This window comes from Erinaceus europaeus, chromosome 6, assembly GCF_950295315.1.
Source record: "Erinaceus europaeus chromosome 6, mEriEur2.1, whole genome shotgun sequence".
NCBI lineage: Eukaryota > Metazoa > Chordata > Mammalia > Eulipotyphla > Erinaceidae > Erinaceus > Erinaceus europaeus.
The window spans coordinates 56,847,745-56,863,745 of NC_080167.1; the positions used below are offsets into that span (position 1 = coordinate 56,847,745).

At 39.5% G+C, this 16,001-nt stretch overlaps 1 protein-coding gene across 1 annotated transcript in view; it reads left to right on the plus strand.

Moving 5' to 3' along the window:
• The window catches only part of MALRD1 (MAM and LDL receptor class A domain containing 1), a 580,642-nt gene extending 567,447 nt beyond the window's left edge, over positions 1-13,195 (plus strand). The window contains exons 39-40 of the mRNA XM_060192257.1: positions 9,155-9,230; positions 12,877-13,195. Of these exons, the coding sequence (XP_060048240.1) occupies positions 9,155-9,230; positions 12,877-12,957 (157 nt within the window). The 3' untranslated portion in view covers positions 12,958-13,195. The remainder of the gene's footprint in view (positions 1-9,154; positions 9,231-12,876) is intronic.
• The last annotated feature ends 2,806 nt before the right edge of the window (positions 13,196-16,001 follow it).

The window sequence follows — 16,001 nt, forward strand, 5'->3', positions numbered from 1 at the left end:
GTCCTATCCATCAACAACAACAGCATTGACGACAATAGTAATAACAACAACAGGGGTAACAACAAGGGCAAGAAAAAGGGAAAAATAGCCTCCAAGAGCAGTAGATTATTGGTAGTACAGGCACCAAGCCCCAGCAATAACCCTGGAGGCAAAAAAAAAAAAGTCATGTTGACTATTTCATCAAGGTCATTTTGAATGGAAACTAACTTAAAAGAATGACTTCCAGCATTTGGTCGTGAAGAATCTAGGGCACAGTTGTAGCTATGTCTTGAATCGTGCTTCAGTGCAAATGTCCATACAGTGAAAAATATGTTTAAATGAAATTTCATTGACCTAGCTTGAACTTTGTTCAAGCTAGATCGATTGACTTATTTAGGAGAGGGGGAGTGAGAACCAGGGCATCATTCCTGTATATGCAGTACTAGGGGTCTGACATAGGACCACAGTTAGGCACAGAGAGACAATCCTGTGCTCTCCTTGCTGAGTCACCTCCTGGTGCTCTCTTATACTTTTAATGAATCTTTGACAGCATTCTGGAAATGGATTTTGATTTTTTGCACTTGTATATACCTTGAAGAGGTCTGAGACCCTTCTACAGTCCACACTTGGAAACATGCTGCCCTCTCATCCTATATAGTCCTTGTTTTTTATTTGTTTAGAGAGAGAAGGAGATGTACAAAGGGAGAATGTGAAAAAGACCTCAGTACCGAGGCTTCCTTCAGTGTGATGGGGGCTGGCTGGAATCTGGGCCATGCACATGACAAAGCAGCACAGGACTCAAGGGAGCTAGTTCTGCATCCCACTAAGTGCTCTTTAAAAGCGTTCCTTGGGTAGGACTCCCCACTGCACTCTCTCAAGCATGTGTATCATCATTTAATCATTGTGCCATCCTTGGACACCGAGATTATATCTGATTTTTCATTATTAATTGTGATTTACCATGAGTCTCTTTCTTTTTTTTAAATGCATTTATTTTATTTTATTTTATTATTTTTTTAATTGATTGATTGGATACATACAGCCATAAATCGAGAGGGAAGGGAGGGATAGAGAGGGTGAGAGACAGACACCTGCAGCACTGCATCACCACCTGTGAAGCTTTTACCCTGCAGGTGGGGACTGGGGGCTCGAACCCAGGTCCTTGCACATTGTAACATGTGTGCTCAACCAGGTAGGCCACCAACCGGCCCCCATGAGTCTCTTTCTATAGAAAGATCTGTCTTTCCTTTCCAGTTGATTCCTAACCATCAACTACCATGTATGCCAACAGGCCCATTTCCCATGGAGGACTACATGCAGCATGAGGTTCCTGTTAGGAAGTTGTGAATGTGCTAACTTCACACTCAGAGCAGGAGCTCGGAGCCCCCACACCAACAGCATGAGGTTCCCCTAAAATTAAGCTGCAGGCACCTGGGGCAGCTGCATTCACACTAATTGCATCCATATTCCTGGGATGGTCCCCTTAAAGCCCTTAGCCACAGCTAGATCACGCTGAACACTGGCAGGTTTTGTGGTCAGTCGTGCTGATTTCCTGTCTGGAAAGTGAAGAGAAATGTGGTGGCTGCTGGATCCTGTGAATGAGTGTCCGAGTTCTTTGGTTTTGTGACCTCCGGTGATTAATCCTCTCCCTTTGGTGGCATTCCTAGTCATGTTTGCCAAGCTAGTTCTTTAGATTCTTTTCACCCAAACATTTGGTTGAGTTTCTTTTTAAGAGCTTTGGAAAAAAGAACTTGAGTTCATCAACAGCTCCCCCCCCACTACTCCCCACCCCCAACTCCATTAGTTAATAAGCCATGAAATGAATTCCTTTAGCTGTATGTGCTTACCAAGGCAAAAGTGAACATTCCTGTAGAAAGCAAAGGAGTCCTGCACTGACACCTCTCTCGCTACCACACTCCACTTGCAGCCTCATTCAGTGCCTGCACACGTTGGCTGCAGCAGGAGCATAAAACCTAAATGGTGCACACAGATTTATGAGAGATAAGTCCATATACTCCAGGCAGCTTCGTTTCCTCTGCCACAAGCTTGGAAGTTAATTCTTGGGTTTGAGACATGACTCAGCAGGTAAAAGGAATTCTGTGTATGAGGTCTTGGGTTTGATCTCCTGTTGGGAACATGTGTAAGCCTGATAGAGCTTAGGGAGAACCACCTCCATCTTTGGATGGAGGTCTGAGAAGATAACCTCTTGGTAAGTCTCTCTCAACTGAGGTGAGCATAAGGGGGGAAACTCAAACTTGGTTCTTTCCTTCTTGACTCTCAGGCCCACAGATACCACAGTACTTCCCTCCATTAACCACAGGCCACATGGCTGCAGATTCACTTATTCAAAGTCATCTTCTGATCACAGAAGAACACATCTTATCACACACTTCATCACACACCTCAGACCCCAGACAAGAGAAATTCCAAACTATATGGCCTTTTGATATCCATCTTCTCTCTGTCTCACCCTACGGGTTTAAACCCCTATGCTTCTCTCAAATACCTTTGGATAATTAAGTTGCTTGTGTTATGGAGAATAACTGTCTTGTATCTCATCAATTCCTGTCATACCAGCCCCCTACCTTACGGGCATGCTGACTGTTAAGAAACCTGTAATTTCTGTCATATTTCAACAATAATTACCTCCATTGCTTTGCTATTTAACTCATGTCAATTTTGCTAATAAACGGACTCTAGGATTCTGGGACTCAAGGACTCAGATTCTAGATTCACGCTAAGAGTCCCCTGGTGTCTTTTACTTCATGTCACCCCTGTCGTGAGCGAGAAAGAACCAGCCCGTTACCTTTCCCCTGGAGGACACCCTGCCGGAGAAGGAGAGAGACACCCTGAAAATCTCCAACGCCATACGGGAGACTGTGGACCGACAGTCTCGAGGGAACATTGATGGTGGAGTGGCGCTTTGCTGTCTCTCTCTCTCCTACTATAAAATAATGGGGTCAGGGAAACTGCTCAGTGACAGCATGTATAAAGAGGTCTTGGGTTTATTCCCTTACATGACATTGAAAAAACAAAGAAACAGTCAGTTTCTTACTGGTTTTTAAAAGTGGTTACATTCTTTAAAACCTGGACTCTGTAAGCCTCATCTGTCTACTGACAAATGTAATGTAGTTGTAAAAAGAAAAAAATATCTGCAATTTTTGGGCAAATACCTGTAATTTTTGGGCCTAATGCAGTTATAGTACACCACTTTCCTGACAGTATAACTGTCATAATAATACTCCGTATAACTCCATAATAATAACACCTCCATGATCAAACATTTTGTTTGGCTCATAGAAGGATTTATTAGTTTAAGTTAAATTCCTTTGTTTGAATATGAAACTCAAATAGTTGATGAAGACAGAAATTACATAATAGGACTTAAAATAGTGAATGTTTAGAGGTGACACTGCAAACATTTACTTATTGGGAGTATCTCTGGGTGCTGTGTCATACTGAAAGAAAGAGATTAGGAGTTGAGTTTAGGAAGTAGTTCAGGGCAGAGGACAGGAATTACATGCATGAGGTTCCAGTTTTGATAACCTGTACTGTATATGACAGAATGGAATGGTTTTCTGCTCACTTTCTCTCATAAAAAGAAATAAACAAATCTTAAAAAAAAAACAATTAAGTGTAATAGCTGGGAAATTTCCACTATTGGGAGACAGAACTTTGATCTGGGGAAAATGGCAATAGTTTGATATGGCTAGTAGATAATTCCAGGTGGGAAATGTTTGCCCTGCTCACACAGTATCCCTTGCCCCCCCTTTTTTTTATAACTTCACACCCCAAAGCATCACTTCCTGATTTGTAGTCACTTGACTCCTCAAAGGAGACCACTTATAGACTTTTTATGTCATGTTAATAGAAAATTATTTTAGATTCTAAATTTTTTCAGAAGAAGAGTGGCTTTCCTAGCTAAATTAACAGGGCTGGAATGCTGATCAGTTTACCTCACTCTTCTTGCCAATATTGCTCGAGGTCAGCTGCAATCCCCGTTGTCAGAAGTCAGAAATAATTGCCTCCTATCAAGATCTTTTGTGTTGCTTGAGTTTCACTTCATGCTGTTGACTGCCAATCTGTCCCTAGGCTTCCTGCTTGCCTTGCTGGCATCTGGACCATCTGCTCTGTCTAGCCCTGTGGTTTGGGTTCCCTTCTGGTCCCTGTTTTCATGCCTGATCTCAGCCAAGATGTATTCTTTCTGAATGGCTAGCCCATCTTTGCCTGTTTCCTTTCTTTCTTTCTTTCTTTCTTTCTTTCTTTCTTTCTTTCTTTCTTTCTTTCTTTCTTTCTTTCTTTTTCCTTCCTTCCTTCCTTTCTTTCTTCCTTTCTTTCTTTCTTTCTTTCTTTCTTTCTTTCTTTCTTTCTTTCTTTCTTTCTTTTCCCACCAGGCTTATTGCTGGAACTCAGTGGCTGCACATGGCTTCACTCTTTCCTTTTTTGTTTTTATTTTTTTATTATGATAGAAACAAAAAGGGAGAGAAGGGGCAGAGAGGAAGAAAGGATGTAGGACACCTTCAACACTACTCCATAGCTCCTGAAGCTTCCCCCTTGCACATGAGGACCAGGGGCTTGAACTCCAGCTTTTCAACAGTGTTCACTGGGTGTGCCACTGCCTCACCCCACCTTTACCTGTTTCTTCATTCCCACTTTATTTTGATACTCTCTGCCTTCATATTTGAGTTTTCCTGTATCAGTCCTTGCCTTGGCATTTTGTCACATTTTAAAACTGCCCTTCACTCCTTATTCAACCCCAAATTTGAGAAAAGACCTGTTCAGGTTCATGCCCTAGCTAACATTTTTCAGAGTTCTGGGAATTTATTTATTTATTTTTAATTAATTAATTAATTTCCCCTTTTTGTTGCCCTTGTGTTTTATTGTTGTTGTAGTTATTGATGTCATAGTTGTTAGAACAAAGAGAATTGAAGAGAAGAGGGAAAGACAGAGAGGGGGAGAGAAAGATAGACACCTGCAGACCTGCTTCACCGCCTGTGAAGTGACTCCCCTGCAGGTGGGGAGCCGGGGGCTCAAACCGGGATCCTTAGCTGGTCCTTGGGCTTCGCACTACGTGCGCTTAACCCACTGCTCTCCTGCCTGACTCCCTCTGGAATTTACTTATTTTTTGCTATCAGCAGGGCTTCATCAATCCCAGCTGATTTTTGTTTTTAGAGAGAAAAAGAAAGAGACAGGTGGGTTGAGGGAGAGATATCACACCACCAATGCTGGGGCTTCCTTGGTGCAGTGGGACTGGATCTAACCTGGGTTGTGTGAGTCAAAGCAGGGACATTATCCACATGAGCTATCTTGCTGGGCTAGAGCTCTGAGAATTTAACAATTACTAGTCTTGGAGGAAGTCAAGGCCAAAAAAAAAAAAGATTAATTCAAGCTAATGGAGTCACTCATAATCACACAATCAATAGTTAAGTTAGTAACAGATACTTGTTGCCTCATCATTTGAATTTTTCTGTCTGTGATGATTTTCAAATTCTGATCCATAGAACTACTGACTATTCCCTGTTCACTAAGGAAGAATATATAGACTCAAGGAGAGTGAACTGACTAAGTTATTGAATATTTAAGCCACTTACATAAAAATAATGGAGATCAGGAAGTTTAGAACATACTGAATTCACAAGAAGAGTGTTTGCCACACTCCCAGACCAGATAGTTAGGCTCACTAATACTGTTACTTTGAAGAGTAATATGTATGATTGATGATGAGCTCATAATTCTGCTTTTTTTCCCAAAAAGCAAATTATTAAGAACTTCCTCTTCATTATTATTTTATTTTAGGATCTATGTGTAATATTCCTATAAATAATTATATGAATATATATGTATATGTATTTACACATACACATATACACACACACACACACATATATATATATAATCTGCCTGTAAATAAAGGCTTATTAGAGAGCTGGGTAGTGATACACACAGTACAGCATTCATTACTATGTGCAAGAATCTGGATTCCAGTCCCTGACCACCACCATCAGGGCTTGGGAGGAAGCTTCATAAGCGGTGGATCAGTGCTGCAGATGTTTCCCCTTCTCTGTCTCTCTCCCTCTCTGTCTCTGTTTTCTCAATCTTTATAAAAAATAAAAAGGCAGGAGCCAGGCAGTAGCACTGTGGATTAAGAGCACATGGTGCGAAGCTCAAGGACGGGCTCAAGGATCCCGGTTTGAGCCCCCGGCTCCCCACCTTCAGGGGGGTTGCTTCACGGGCAGTGAGGCAGGTCTGCGGGTGTCTATCATTCTCTTCCCTTTTCTGTCTTCCCCATCTCTCTCGATTTCTCTCTGTCCTATCCAACAACAACTGCAATGACAACAATAACAAAATGGGGGGATGGCTTCCAGGAGCATTCAGTAGCTCAGGCACTGAATCCCAGTGATAATCCCAACCTGGAGGCATAAATAAATAAATAAATAAATAGACTGCAGGGAACAGTGTAGTCACGTAGGCACTGATTACCAGAGGTAACTAAAATAAAATAAAAATAGGGGCATATTTCTACAGTATGTTTTTTTTTTTGGCTGGTTGTCCTTAAGACATTGGTGGCACTGAATCTGGAGCTGGCCTTCTGTTTCTTCCTTTGCCCCCCCCATCTCCTCTGTATCTTTTATAGGTTATACTTTAAAAAAATAAATTTATATTTATTTATTTTCCCTTTTTGTTGCCATTGTTGTTTTTCATTGTTGTAGTTGTTGATATCATCGTTGTTAGATAGGACAGAGAGAAATGGAGAGAGGAGGGGAAGACAGAGGGGGAGAGAAAGATAGACACCTGCGGACCTGCGTGGGGAGCCGGGGGCTTGAACCAGGATGCTTAGGCCGGTCCTTGCACTTTGTGCCACGGGCGCTTAACCCATTGTGCTACTACCCGACTCCCTATAGGTTATACTTTAGTTACGTGGTTCTATTTTTTATATTGTTTTTCAGAACATTTCTTTCTTCCATTCTGACTAAAATGTGTCCTTGTCTTCAAAGACCTCTTTTGATTCTTTGTAATTAAAATATAAGAGGAAAACAATATTTAGGAGTTTAGTTAACCACAGCTGATTATGTAGCTCTAGACTGATATGTGACTTACCCTGGACATGCCTCTTTCTGATTCACAAGAGAGAACACTAACATAAAGAACTCTCCACAACACTCATTTAAATTTTCTGCTTACAATGCTAAAGATGGGCCTAGAGGTACCTCAGTGGTACAGAAAACACCTCATCAGTCCTCTGCAATACACGGGAGCAGATGGATGGGAGAACAGTGCTGTGGAGTCTTTATTTCTCTCTGTGTGTCAAAAGATGAAGAATGAAAAATTGGGCTGGAATGGGTGGAGAGATAGCTTCACTTGTTAAAGGACTGACTTGCTGGTTCAGTCCTCAGCAACCTTCCCTGCCAGAGCTAAGCATTGTTGTGGTCCTCTCTCTCTTCCCTTGTTCTCTTGTTGTTATTTTGCCTCCAGGGTTATCACTGGGGCTCAGTGTCAGCACTACAAATTCACTGCTTCCGGCGGCAATTTTTCCATTTTATTGGATAGTTCAGAGAGAATTGAAAGAGGAGAGATAGGGAGAGAGAAAGCCACCTACAGACCTACCTCACTGTTTGTGAAGCATCCCCCTATAGGTGGGGAGTAGGGACTCGAACACTGATCTTCACCAGATCCTTGCACTTAGTGCACTTAATCAGGTGTACCACCACCCGTCCCCCACTAATCAGTTAATTGTTTAACCTTTTTTTGCTTCCATGGTTATTGCTGGGACTCGGTGCCTGCCCTACGAATCCACTGTTCCTGGAGGCTATTTTTTCCCCTTTTTTGGCCTTGTTGTTTATCATTATTGTTGTTGGATAGGACAGAGAAAAATCGAGAAGGGAGGAAAGACAGAGGGGGAGAAAGACACCTGCAGACCCACCTCACTGCCTGTGAATCCCCCTTGCAGGTGGGGAGCTGGGGGCTCGAACCAGGTTCCTTCCGCAGGTCCTTGTGCTTCGAGCCCTGTGGGCCAACCTGCTGTGCCACTGCCCAGCCCCCAGTGATTTAACCTTTAACATGTAAAATAAAACTGCTCTAGAAGGCAACTTAGTAGTGTCATAAAAGCACAAAGTCCTTAGATTTAGTCCCCAGCACCTCACTGAAAAATCATATTTGAAACAGACAAAAAAATGTTCCAGTCTATGAGTTCTGCACTATAGATTGTGTGTGTGTGTGTGTGTGTGTGTGTGTGTGTGTGTGTGTGTGTGTGTGTGTGTGTGTGTGTGTGTGTGTGGCAAATACTGTTACGGAAAAGAGTCCCTACGATGTGAAAGTTTGACATTTCTGGAGTAAAAGTGACTTCAGTTTGGCTTTACCTTATACTGTTGTTTCTAATGTTGTTCTCTTTGTATTATTTGAATAATATTTTAAGAAATCAGTGGTAAGCACAATTCACACCACTTTATTTGTTTACTTATTTTTATTGAGGGGGTTGGTGCTTTACAATGCAATCATTGACATATACATAGAATTTCATTATGTAACAGACCCCCAAAGTTTTCTTCCTCTCTTTCCTCCCTCTCCCTCCCTAGAGCCCTTTGCTTTGGCGCGCAGTTCACCATGTCTCTTCCATATCACCCTTTGTGTTCTCCCTCCCTGTTCCCTACATTATTAAGTCCACTAATAAATGAGATCATTGGATATTCCTCCTTCTCGTTTTGGCTTATCTTACTTAACATTATGTCCTTAGATTTCATCCAAGAGGATGCAAAGGAGACAACTTGAGTTATATTTCATCATGTATATATACCACGTTTTTTTAGCTACTCATCTGATGTTGGACATCTGGGTTGCTTCCAGGTTCTGGCAAGAGTCCAGTTAATCATAGAAAAGTATGCAGCTCTCCGACCAATGTGAAATTGTCTCCAAAATGTCTTTTTATAATTCATGAGAGGAAGACCAACACGCTCTGGCTGGTGTGGATCAAAATATTCAGAGGGTGATTCCTTTTGCTTCCAAGAATATGGCTGCCTTGATGTCCTGCAGAAATCCTTTACTTATGACACCATGTTCATGAACTGGCTAGACTATGTATTGCTCTAGGACTTCTACCAGATAGTAACCTGAAATCTCAAAATGGTACATCTCAAAACTTAATTTCTGTCCATTTATTTGTGTTTTATTATTTTTAAAGGAAAATCAAAAGAAGTGTTAACTGTGCATTTGTCAATCCAGTTTATGGGAATTGGAACAACCCAGAGAAAACAGAGGTAAGTGGAATGGTTAATTCTGTTAATTTAGAAGCAGAAACACACACATGCATGTGTATACACACTGTACACACACACACACACACACACACACATACACACACACACAAACACACACAGCCACAGTCACAGTGTTTGAATATGCTTTCACATCAGGACTAAAAGGAATGTGTTAGTGGAGTTATTTCACTTGGAAGCGAGGAAGAGTTTCATTTGAAATGTGCAATGAGAATTTTCCATTCTGGACAGTTTCAGTTTGCTCATAAAATCAGCTTTCTGTTAAATGACTTCGTGGTCACTGTTCATAGTCAAGGGGAGCCTACAAACCTGGAAACTATGAGTTTAACCCACAGAGTACTACTAGTCAGCTGCTCCCTGTAACTATTCACTGACCATGTTTCTTAGTCCCTCCTCAAAGACTAAAGAGAGGAGAGACTTTTCCTTGATAATGTAGACTCGGAAATGAGACATTTAAATGCATTCCATCTTTCTGGACCCCTTTTGGGATAGCCCTTTATCAGTGTAATAAAAACTAGATTAGAAAGGAAATGGCAAGGAAAATCTGACATTGCTCTTGTTAAGTAGAAACTAGAAGCATCCTTAGGCTATGAAATACTGTTAACTGTGACACTTCACTTGTTATCTCCAAAAGCTTCCTTACATCTTAATGCAGAAATACTATGTCCTTTTAATTCTGTTGTCAAAATGACTGTATAGAGAGTTAAATTTTAGCCCCACCCACTATATTTTGAGATGGGAAGAGAACTTCAACAATTGTCAGTGTTATTAAAAAAAAAAAAAAGAAGAAAAATAACAAGGTTTGAAAGATCAAGCCATAGCTAGTGGATTTCAGAGCTGTAGCTGTGTGTTTAAAGTCTAACACAACTTTTGATTTTACTTCTGTGTTTTCTTTAAAATTAAGAGTATAAACATATTTAATACTGTTTAAGTAGGAATGAAAACAAAAAATAAGATTTTTTCCCCCAAATCACAGAGAAAATTAGTTTAAATGATCTGTCAGGTCCATCAAGTCATAGAATAAACATGAAAATGGAGCCCTAGATGATGACCAAGAAATATAAATGCAAGCTAAGAAAAAAATGTGCCTTTTGAGCAAAGTAGGAAGATGTAAATCTACTTTATTTTAATTTTTCTGATAAAATGTTTTTATTGGGGGCTGGCGGTAGTGCAACTGGCTAAGTGCACATAGTGTTAAGTGCAAGTTTTGGCTCAAGGATCCTGGTTCAAACCCCGACTCCCCACCTGCTCAAGGAAGGTCGTTTCACAAGCGGTGAGGCAGGTCTGCAGGTGTCTATCTTTCTCTCTGCTTCTCTGTCTTCGCCTCCTCTCTAGATTTCTCTCTGTCCTATCCAACAACAACAAGCAGCAGCAGCAATAACAAAAATAACAATAACAACAAGGGCAACAAAAATGGGAGAAAAAAGGCCTCCAGGAGCAGTGGATTTGTAATGTAGGCACCTAGCACAACCTTGTCATTATAATAGAGAACTAGATTTATGCAAAATATGTAAACATTCATATTTCAATAAGAAAATTGTGAGAAGAGTGTAGTAAGCCACCATAGTACCATGACCAATATCCTTTATAACTATCCTTTTGGTTATCCTTTCTTACTGTCATCCTTCCTTTCTTTCTTAACCTTTTTTCTTTTTTATCATTTTTATTTGGGGGGGGTGGTTAGTGACTTACTCCCTTCCCTAAATGCAGTTGTTAGAGCATGGCTACTTTTTCTCATGCCTCTGTGAAAGTTCTCCGCAGAATGCAATCACCCACAACCTAGGTCTTTTTGCATCATCGTGCAGTAGGACCCCAAGGTTGTCTTCACCCCCTCCCACCCCTTCTTCCTCAGAGTTCTTTGCTTTGTGCAGTACAGCACATCCAATCCAAGTTTCACTTGATGTTCTCCCTTTCTATGCTTATTTTTAGTTTTCACATATAAGTGAAATCATTCAGTACTTGCCCTCTTTTTGACTGATCTCACTTAACATGATATCTTCACATTCCATCCAAGAGGGCACAAAGGAAGTGACTTTAACATTTTCAACAACCGAGTTGCATTCTCCTGTTTATATATATATCACTATTTTATTAGCCACTCATCTGGCATTGGCTGCTCCCAAATTTTGACTCTTATGGATTGTACTTCTATGAACATAGGTGTACATAGATCTCTGATAGGTGCTTTGTTTCCTTTGGGTAAATCTTCAGGAGAGAAATTCCTAAGTCATAGGTTAAGTCCATTTCTAGTGATCTGAGAAATTGCCAGAGTCTTTTTTAAATATTTATATTTTATTTTATTGATTTGATAGAGACAGAAATCAAGAGAGGAAGGGGGTAGGAAGAGAAACAGACACCTGCAGCACTCCTTCAATCACTCGTGAAGCTTCTTTGCAGGTGTGGATCCAGGGCTTGAGTCTGGATCCTTGCACATTGTAATGTGTAGTTTCAACTATGTGCACAACAGCTCAATTCCACTGGTCTTGTTTGCTTGTTTCTTTGGTTTTTAAACCTCTTCTGACACTCATTTTCTCCACTCACAGAGTGACAGTGCTTCTTAAACAGACTTTATTCTCTTTAGACAAATTTCGTATTTATAGCAAAATTAAGCAGAAGGTACAGTGTTTTCACATATCCCGTGGCCCCACACATGCAGAATCTTTCCAGTTTTGAAGATCAGGCACCAGACAGCTGCACTGGTAACTGCTGGTGAAAATACACATCACTGTTGCCCAGAGTCCATTGTTTATACTAAGGTTCACTCTTGCTGTCTAACAAAGTGTTTTTAAGTCAATCCCCACATAATTTAATTTTACCTGTAGAGATTCCAGTTGTATTATTAAGAGTTTGCGTATCTATGAAACCACAGTATCACATCTAAACATTCATCAATTTTCCTTGATACTGTCAGAGTTCCATCTACCTCACTTGCCTCATAAATAGTAGAAGGTTTTCTTTCTTTTTTTTTAAATGAAAGGTTAAAAATAGTTTACAGTACAATTTCTCAACTCAAGAAGAAAGGTGTAATGGTTTTTATTTATTACTGCTACTTCACTTTCAGCAATCCGCTCCATGTAAGAAATGTACATCCAAGCTTGTAAGCATGACTCTTGAGTCTCTTAATCTCCTACTTTTCATTTCCTCTATTTTTCTTACAATTTGCTTGCTCAAGAAAACCAGTGTGTGTGTGTGTGTGTGTGTGTGTGTGTTTCTGGTCCTATAGAATTTCCCACATTTCACATTTACTAATATGTTCCACAAACCATAACTTTCCCATCTTAAAGCTGTTGGTTTTTAATTTGGTTCATTTTATTTTGCTTAACCTAAGATAAATGCAACAGGCATAGAAAACTCTGCATCACAGAAAGAGTTGGTCTAGATACTGACCGCTTCAGTCACCCATCCCAACAGAAATGAGATGGACCTGCATCCTGCAGCTAATGTGTCCACGCACACAGTGCCTGGAGACTAGCCAGTGTCAGGGACTCGGCAGTGTGACGAGATGCTGGAGGGGGAGTTGGATGCAATGATGGAAACCCACAAGAAAAGCTCTGAATTCTGCACGATCCTGTAGGAAGTGTCTCTCTTTAGTGCCCCAAGCACTAACCTTTTCACTGTTTTCCTTCAGAGTTCAGTCTACTCTTTCTCAAACCCATTATATGGCAGAATGCCAGGAAGCTTGGAGACCATACGTGATCACCTCAAATAGCGTCATCAAGACCACCTACAATCTGCTATGTATAGTTGATGGAAATTTCCAGTCTCTGAAATTTGATAGAAATTCACCTTATGCAATGGTAAAAATAGAAGGGGTTCAGAGTGCTAGTGTAATTATTACAGTCATGAATAAATTTTCTTACTGAATATGTTGAAAGTTTTCTTGGAATATGAATCAGAACTGTATCTTCATTATACATCTGAATATTTTAATAAAACGTGCTACTTAAGTTTATTGTTTACTTTTATTTTGTCATGGTTGTTATTTTTATTTTTTTTTAGTAATGAATCAAGTTGTTTCACATACTGAATATTTTAAAGTTTTGAAATGCTTAGTTCTATGCCATAGAGCTTAAAAACAAAACTGAACTGATGGTTATATAAAGTAAAAGGAATAGATAAATCTTATTAATTCTAATCAGCATATCTATGAATAAAAGTTATTGCTGTGTTTTGGAAGAGCTGTAATAAATTAGCCTATGCTTACCTTTATTCAAATAATCACTTAAAGCATATAATCACTTTAAATCACTTTTAATATATAAAGATAATGATAAAATATGTGGTTAAGAATTTTGGACTAGATCTCACAAGATAGCTCTCTAGGGAAGGCATTTGCTTTGCTGTACATGCGACCCAGACTCAAGCTAGCCCCCACCACACTGGGGGATGCTTCAGTGCTGTGGTGTCTTTCTCTCTCTCCTCCCTCCCCTGTTTTTTTCTGAAGAAGTTTGTGTAAAGTGAAGCTCCAACAATGACAAAAAAAAAAAAGTTGGCCAAAGACAGATGAGTAGTTAAGAATGTTGTGAGATGTATGCATTTGTTGGCTGCATAAATAATGTCTGTCTGTCTGTCTGTCTCTCTCTCTCTCTCTCTTACAACTTGAAGGAATCATGTTATGTGAAATAAGCCAGAGGAGAAGGACCAATGCCAGGTGCTTTCTCATAGGTAGGACCTAGGAAAATGCAATGGAACCTTTAATTAGCTATAGAATATTGGAACAGATCCAAGGATTCTGAAGAGGGAGGAGGAAGGGTTGTAAAAGGGGTAGGAATAAAAATGTCACTAACATTGCTAATGTCTTTTTTTATATATTTGAATGTTATGTGGGGGCTATTGGTCTGCAGCATGATTGTTGGCACATGGGCATAATTTCTCAACATATCAAATCCAGTCTAGGTTTTACTTTGGGTTTTCCTTTTCTGTCCTTGTTTCTTAAGTTCTGCCTGTGAGGCAGATCATATGGTATTCAGTCTTCTCTTTTTGGCTTATGTTACCTAACATGATATCTTCTAGCTCCAAGGATGAGGCAAAAGAAATGACTTCATCATTTTTCACAATGGAGTGGTATTCCATTGTGTGCATATACCACAGCTTTCTTAGCCATTCACCTGTTGTTGGACATCTGGGTTGCTTCTGTGTCTAGGCCATTACAAATTGTTCCACTATAAATATAGCAATACACAGATCTCTTTGGATGGGTATGTATGTTTGTTTCATTTGAATATATGGCCAGGAGACGTATTGACAGGGCACAGAGTTGATCCATTTCTAGTATCCTTAGAATTCTCCAGACTGTTTCCTACAAGGGTTGAACCAGTTTGTATTCCCAACAACAGCATAGAAGGGTTCCTTCCCCCCCACACACCCTCACCAACATTTCTTATTACTGTACTTTCCATTGTATGACATTCTCACAGGTGTAAAGTGGTATCTGTTGCTGTCTTTATTTGAATTTCTCTTATAATCAGTGATTTTGAGCATTTTCTTATATGTCTGTGGGCCCTTTGGGTCCAGAGCCTTATACAGGTTTAATGCAATCACCATCAAGATGGCAGAAATTTTATTTAAGAGAATCAAACAAAACTATAAAAGTTGATCTGGAATTAGAAAATACCTAGGATTGCCAAAACAATCTTGAGGGGGAAAAAGTTAGAATGGAAGCATCATATTTTCAGATCTCAAACTATATTATAAAGCTATTGCAGTCAAGACAACCTGTTATTGGAACAAAACTAGACCCACAGACTAGTGGAATAGAATTGACAATCCAGAAATAAGCCTCCCATACTTATGGGCATCTCATTTTTGACAAGAGCTCCCAAAATATTAAATGAAAAAAGGAGAGTCTTTTCAGCAAATGGTGTTGAGACAGTTAGGCTGAAGTATGCAGAAGAATGAAATTACATTTCTACATTTCCCCTCATACAAACGTCAACTCCAAATGATGAAAGATTTGGATATTATACTAGAAACTATCAAATGTTTCAAGAAAAACAGTGGCTTTTCAACATAAGTTTTAAAAACATCTTCAGTGACTCAAATCCAATTGCAAGGTAAACAAAAAGAAGAAATGGAATTACATCAAGCCGAAAAGCTTTTGCAAAACAAAAGAGGACTACTACCAAAAGAGAAAAACTCCCTACAGAATGAGAGAAAATATCTACATGCCATACATCAAAGGGCTATTAACCAAAATCAATAATGAACTCACCAAATTCAGCAACAACAACAACAACAAAAAGTGACCCCATCCAAAAATGGGGAGAGGATATGAACTAATGCCCTTTGTGAATTCAGTCTGAAGACAAAAAAAGATTATTTCTCTTAAGATTGCAATAAATTAATATCAAGTTAGTTAACAGGTAATTTTTTTGGGGAAACTCATTAACTGCTTTGTTTTGCATTGTTTTGTTCTCTACAAATGTCTTTTTTCTAATTGCTCCTTTCATGTTGACACTCAAATTTTTGGTATTAGAAAAAATACAAGGAAAAAGCATCAGTTGTTTGCTAAGGTTGGCCCCAGGCATTGCAAAGCATATTCATTTTTGGAAGCTGGATTTGTTTTAGTCTACAACTATCTTCCAGATATATATCAGATTCTTTGCTTAAGGCTTCTTAAAGAAACAGTGAATTAAAATTCAGATACAGTCTTGGTAAAATCCTTAAAGTCACTATATAAAAAATATGGAAAAGAGTATAACCTCTTACAAAAGAAATAAAATGATAGTTCCACTTAAATTCAGCTTGTTTTAT